At 40.1% G+C, this 6,946-nt stretch overlaps 1 protein-coding gene across 11 annotated transcripts in view; it reads right to left on the bottom strand.

The window, feature by feature from the left end:
* The window catches only part of LOC128702254 (uncharacterized), a 64,142-nt gene that overhangs the window by 8,553 nt on the left and 48,643 nt on the right, over positions 1-6,946 (bottom strand). For all 11 annotated transcript variants that reach the window (XM_070102746.1, XM_070102744.1, XM_070102745.1 and 8 more), the window contains one exon: positions 4,431-4,518. In XM_070102746.1, coding sequence (XP_069958847.1) covers positions 4,431-4,518 — 88 coding nt within the window. The remainder of the gene's footprint in view (positions 1-4,430; positions 4,519-6,946) is intronic.

Here is a 6,946-nt window from a genome sequence, read left to right as displayed (position 1 = left end):
AGTAAGAGGGAGGTGAAAGTGTATAAACTAAGGGAGGAGGAAGTTCGGGCGAGATATAAGCGACTATTGGCAGAAAGGTGGGATAGTGCAAAGATGAGTAATGGGGGGGTTGAAGAGGGTTGGAATAGTTTTAAAAATGCAGTATTAGAATGTGGGGCAGAAGTTTGTGGTTATAGGAGGGTGGGTGCAGGAGGAAAGAGGAGTGATTGGTGGAATGATGAAGTAAAGGGTGTGATAAAAGAGAAAAAGGTAGCTTATGAGAGGTTTTTACAAAGCAGAAGTGTTATAAGAAGAGCAGAATATATGGAGAGTAAAAGAAAGGTAAAGAGAGTGGTGAGAGAGTGCAAAAGGAGAGCAGATGATAGAGTGGGAGAGGCACTGTCAAGAAATTTTAATGAAAATAAGAAAAAATTTTGGAGTGAGTTAAACAAGTTAAGAAAGCCAAGGGAAAATATGGATTTGTCAGTTAAAAACAGAGTAGGGGAGTTAGTAGATGGGGAGATGGAGGTATTAGGTAGATGGCGAGAATATTTTGAGGAACTTTTAAATGTTAAGGAAGAAACAGAGGCAGTAATTTCATGCACTGGTCAGGGAGGTATACCATCTTTTAGGAGTGAAGAAGAGCAGAATGTAAGTGTGGGGGAGGTACGTGAGGCATTACGTAAAATGAAAGGGGGTAAAGCAGCTGGTACTGATGGGATCATGACAGAAATGTTAAAAGCAGGGGGGGATATAGTGTTGGAGTGGTTGGTACTTTTGTTCAATAAATGTATGAAAGAGGGGAAGGTACCTAGGGATTGGCGGAGAGCATGTATAGTCCCTTTATATAAAGGGAAAGGGGACAAAAGAGACTGTAAAAATTATAGAGGAATAAGCTTACTGAGTATACCAGGAAAAGTGTACGGTAGGGTTATAATTGAAAGAATTAGAGGTAAGACAGAATGTAGGATTGCGGATGAGCAAGGAGGTTTCAGAGTGGGTAGGGGATGTGTAGATCAAGTGTTTACATTGAAGCATATATGTGAACAGTATTTAGATAAAGGTAGGGAAGTTTTTATTGCATTTATGGATTTAGAAAAGGCATATGATAGAGTGGATAGAGGAGCAATGTGGCAGATGTTGCAAGTATATGGAATAGGTGGTAAGTTATTAAATGCTGTAAAGAGTTTTTATGAAGATAGTGAGGCTCAGGTTAGGGTGTGTAGAAGAGAGGGAGACTATTTCCCGGTAAAAGTAGGTCTTAGACAGGGATGTGTAATGTCACCATGGTTGTTTAATATATTTATAGATGGGGTTGTTAAGGAAGTAAATGCTAGGGTGTTTGGGAGAGGGGTGGGATTAAATTATGGGGAATCAAATTCAAAATGGGAATTGACACAGTTACTTTTTGCTGATGATACTGTGCTTATGGGAGATTCTAAAGAAAAATTGCAAAGGTTAGTGGATGAGTTTGGGAATGTGTGTAAAGGTAGAAAGTTGAAAGTGAACATAGAAAAGAGTAAGGTGATGAGGGTGTCAAATGATTTAGATAAAGAAAAATTGGATATCAAATTGGGGAGGAGGAGTATGGAAGAAGTGAATGTTTTCAGATACTTGGGAGTTGACGTGTCGGCGGATGGATTTATGAAGGATGAGGTTAATCATAGAATTGATGAGGGAAAAAAGGTGAGTGGTGCGTTGAGGTATATGTGGAGTCAAAAAAACGTTATCTATGGAGGCAAAGAAGGGAATGTATGAAAGTATAGTAGTACCAACACTCTTATATGGGTGTGAAGCTTGGGTGGTAAATGCAGCAGCGAGGAGACGGTTGGAGGCAGTGGAGATGTCCTGTTTAAGGGCAATGTGTGGTGTAAATATTATGCAGAAAATTCGGAGTGTGGAAATTAGGAGAAGGTGTGGAGTTAATAAAAGTATTAGTCAGAGGGCAGAAGAGGGGTTGTTGAGGTGGTTTGGTCATTTAGAGAGAATGGATCAAAGTAGAATGACATGGAAAGCATATAAATCTATAGGGGAAGGAAGGCGGGGTAGGGGTCGTCCTCGAAAGGGTTGGAGAGAGGGGGTAAAGGAGGTTTTGTGGGTAAGGGGCTTGGACTTCCAGCAAGCGTGAGTGAGCGTGTTAGATAGGAGTGAATGGAGACGAATGGTACTTGGGACCTGACGATCTGTTGGAGTGTGAGCAGGGTAATATTTAGTGAAGGGATTCAGGGAAACCGGTTATTTTCATATAGTCGGACTTGAGTCCTGGAAATGGGAAGTACAATGCCTGCACTTTAAAGGAGGGGTTTGGGATATTGGCAGTTTGGAGGGATATGTTGTGTATCTTTATATGTGTATGCTTCTAGACTGTTGTATTCTGAGCACCTCTGCAAAAACAGTGATAATGTGCGAGTGTGGTGAAAGTGTTGAATGATGATGAAAGTATTTTCTTTTTGGGGATTTTCTTTCTTTTTTGGGTCACCCTGCCTCGGTGGGAGACGGCCGACTTGTTGAAAAAAAAAAAAAAAAAAAAATAAATAGAGCTTGTTTCTTACCATTTTGCAGTTATACAAATCATATAAGCAAGAACAAAACATCAACATTTTAACATTGCGCATTAAAATGGTATAAAATACCGACAGGTTGTTAGGTAAGACACATATGCAACAGTTAGGTATCTTTATTTCGAGATAAAGATACCTAACTGTTGCATATGTGTCTTACCTAACAACATTTTAACATTGCATAAAAGTACATAATTTGTAATGCCGGTTTTCATGTATTCCCTGAGAACAGTCATTATGAACGACTTGTTTAGAATGAAAGTCGAAGCCATTGTAATCGTTCTTAATGCATACATTCACCTTGCATGTGAGACAGAGAAAAAGAGGATGCAACTGGATGTTTCTTTGTGTTGGTGCTCGCATGTAAATGTTTTGGCATTCACTGGCCAGTGATGCAGCATTGCATCATACTTCATACTGTGATCAGGCCTTATGCATGGTGGTACTGCACTGGAGTAGGTACTTGTAATAATCACATCATCACTTTGAAAAACTGTTACTAAGATTATAGGTAAACTTGATAAAATAATCAAATGGAGAATTTCATCACCATGTTCATGTTGGTATGCAGGCAAAGGGTCATTTTCGATGTAATCTCAGGCTGTCTGAACTTTGAGAGCAAGTTCATCATCAAGGTGGTCTTTGTCAGGATATTCCTCTATTATATTATTATAATCAAAAAGAAGCACTAAGCCACAAGGGCTATACAGCTCCTCTATTATAATACCTTTCTTTTTCTTGTCTTTCTGGCTAATCTAGCTTCTTCCTCATCTTTCCTTCAAACTTGTGCATCTTCTGGCAAGTATTAGTCACCACTGTCGATCAATTCTTGGTCATCAGGCTCTGGTTCAGACTCACTATCAGAAACAAACATATTTCAGTATCTTTGGGAAGGCAGCACCATAAAACAACTTGGGAGGGATCTGTACGGACAAAAAAAAAAAAAAAAAACACCTGAGCACGCCCAAATAACTACAGCCTCTCCTCGCTTACCGACCACTCGGACTTAAGACCAGCTCTCCAACCAGTATGCAAACCTATGTATATTAGAGCTGATTTCCTCTATTGTTTATTACAGTATACTACTGTATAAACATTTAAAAATATACTAAAAGTGTTATAAATGGTGCAAAGGTGACATTAAAAATATCTGAAGATGGTTGACACAAACCCACTACCAGTATAATATACTCCTTGCTTAACCAATTTGCTTACTGACCTACTCTTAGGAACAGAACCCCATCATTAAATGAGAGGCTGTACTGAATGCATATCTGCAGCATAAAAAATATATATATTACTTTTTGCATGGGAAAAGTTTATGGTTATTGGGCACACCATGAAATTCTTATTTCTTTTTCATTTGCCATAATCTCACTTGCATTGTGAAGTTACTAATGCATCACACAGGCATTTATTTATCTAAACATGTCTTGCACCTTCATTTTGGCTCTAGAAACAAAAGCAAGTACTTACCAACATTGTGAAGTGGGGAAATTTGAGAATATCTTCAGCAGTAAAACAGGTATGATCGTTGCCAAGCTCAGTGTTTACATTATTGTCTCCCAACCAATGGTCAGTGAGTGGACACCCCCGCCAATTATTATTATTATTATAATCAAGGGGAAGCGCTAAACCCGGAGGATTATACAGCGCCTGGGGAAGGGGGGGTGTGGAAGGTATTCAGGCTTAATTCGGGGAACTGGAGCACAGATCCAATTTCCTAAATCAAGAGCCCCTCACCAACATCAAGGAACCTTCCTTGAGGGGCCCCGCCAATTAGCTGGAGCCACTTGTAGAAGTGAAGAGAGGATGAAGCCTCTACCCCTCCTTGCAGATGACCCATATGGATTTAGTGCTTTACATAAGTGAATAAATAATGAACTATACCTGGGAGTCCCTCCAAGCTGGGGGCGAGGTGTGGACAGCTGTGGCAGACCTTGGACGACCTCCCTCACCCTCAGAGACTTCCACTCCTCTGTGTAATAACAAAAGCATAAATTATACAAGTTGAATAGCCCTTGTGGCTTAGCGCTTCTTTTTGATTATAATAATAATGATATACAAGTTGAAAGAAATGACAAGAAGACAAATAAGATAAAGAAAAAGAAGGAAGAAATGCAGAGAAAAAAATTAAGTAAAAATGAGTAAAATATGTACAGTAACCCAAAGCCTGGATGGAAATACACCGCAAAAGTCACAGATAAGGGTGATGTATGTGACTAATATTATTAATATCTATTTCTACAAGTGTACATGTACAAGGTATACTGGCCCAGCTGACATCAATAACATAATACTACATAGAAAGCCGCCTGCTGCAGAGCATTTCAGGCAAATCAGGCCAATTTTGCCCCAGGATACGATGCACACCAGTGGACTAACTCCCAGGTATCGATTTTATTGATAGGTGAACATGGATAGCAGGTGCCTTATGGAAACACGTTCTTATGTTTTCCAGCCATACCGGGGATCGACCCCAAGGACCTCAGTGAGCCGAGTGCGCTAGCAATCAAGGATTATTATTATAAGTGGGAATGACCTGGTGGTTTAGCACTTATATTATTATTATTATAATCAAAAGGGAGCAAGGGGCTAGTAACCCCTTCTCCTGTATAAATTACTAAATTTAAAAAGAGAAACTTTTGTTCTTTTTGGGCCACCCTGCCTTGGTGGGATACAGCCGGTTTGTTAAAAAAAAAGAATCAAAAGTGGGAAGCACTGAACAGGTAGAAAAATTAGAAGATATGTTTAATTCAAGGAAGAGGAGGGCAGCTCAATTTGGATTATGAACTCTTCACCAGCATCAAGGAACAACGTGCAGAAATAAAACCCCTCTTACTAAGGATACAAGTGTGTATGCAAAAACAGTGAAAAGCAAATAAATTTCACAATTTTAAAGAAAATAAAATGAAATGAGACAGATGAAAAGAAGCAGAGCAGACAAGATATATGTGATGCAAATAAAAGAACAATGATAATGAAAAATTGTAAAGCACATGCAAAGTACAGTAATTAAAATTCAAGACAAAATTATGGGAAGTTATTAAGACTTCCTTAAAAGCAATGATGGAAATGGGTTTTAAAGAGTAGGTACATGACCATGTACCTGTATGCTGTCACCAATTTCCATCATCATAATATTTTTTTTTTATTATTATCACACTGGCCTATTCCCACCAAGGCAGGGTGGCCCAAAAAATAAAAACTTTCACCATCATTCACTCCATCACTGTCTTGCCAGAAGGGTGCTTTACAATACAGTTTTTAAACTGCAACATTAACACCCCTCCTTCAGAGTGCAGGCACTGTACTTCCCATCTCCAGGACTCCAGTCCGGCCTGCCGGTTTCCCTGAACCCCTTCATAAATGTTACTTTGCTCACACTCCAACAGCACGTCAAGTATTAAAAACCATTTGTCTCCATTCACTCCTATCAAACACGCTCACGCATGCCTGCTGGAAGTCCAAGCCCCTCGCACACAAAACCTCCTTTACCCCCTCTTGTACCTAGTTCAGCTATCAAAACTTTGGGGGCCCAGTCCCTGGACCCATTACATACCTCTGTGATCTGTAAATACCTTTGTAACTTGTCATGATTGTGACCAGACCTACCTGGAGTTCATTACCTTTGTAAATTGTGAGTTCATTACCTCTGTAACTTGCTCAGCTATCAAAACTTTGGAGTCCAGTCCCTGGACCAATTATGTACCTCTGTAATCTTTTGACTACCACCCACAGGATGGGTATGGGGTGCATAATAAACATATTAAACTAACTAACCCCCCTCCCTCCAACCTTTCCTAGGCTGACCCCTACCCTGCCTTCCTTCCACTACAGACTGATACACTCTTGAAGTCACTCTGTTTCGCTCCATTCTCTCTACATGTCCGAACCACCTCAACAGCCCTTCCTCAGCCCTCTGGACAACAGTTTTGGTAATCCCGCACCTCCTCCTAACTTCCAAACTACGAATTCTCTGCATTATATTTACACCACACATTGCCCTCAGACATGACATCTCCACTGCCTCCAGCCTTCTCGCTGCAACATTCATCACCCATGCTTCACACCCATATAAGAGCGTTGGTAAAACTATACTCTCATACATTCCCCTCTTTGCCTCCAAGGACAAAGTTCTTTGTCTCCACAGACTCCTAAGTGCACCACTCACCCTTTTCCCCTCATCAATTCTATGATTCACCTCATCTTTCAATGACCCATCTGCTGACACGTCCACTCCCAAATATCTGAATACATTCACCTCCTCCATACTCTCTCCCTTCAATCTGATATCCAATCTTTCATCACCTAATCTTTTTGTTATCCTCATTACCTTACTCTTTCCTGTATTCACTTTTAATTTTCTTCTTTTGCACACCCTACCAAATTCATCCACCAACCTC

Source organism: Cherax quadricarinatus, chromosome 83 (genome assembly GCF_038502225.1).
Source record: "Cherax quadricarinatus isolate ZL_2023a chromosome 83, ASM3850222v1, whole genome shotgun sequence".
Taxonomy (NCBI): Eukaryota; Metazoa; Arthropoda; class Malacostraca; order Decapoda; family Parastacidae; genus Cherax; species Cherax quadricarinatus.
This window is presented reverse-complemented; position numbering and strand designations above follow the sequence as displayed.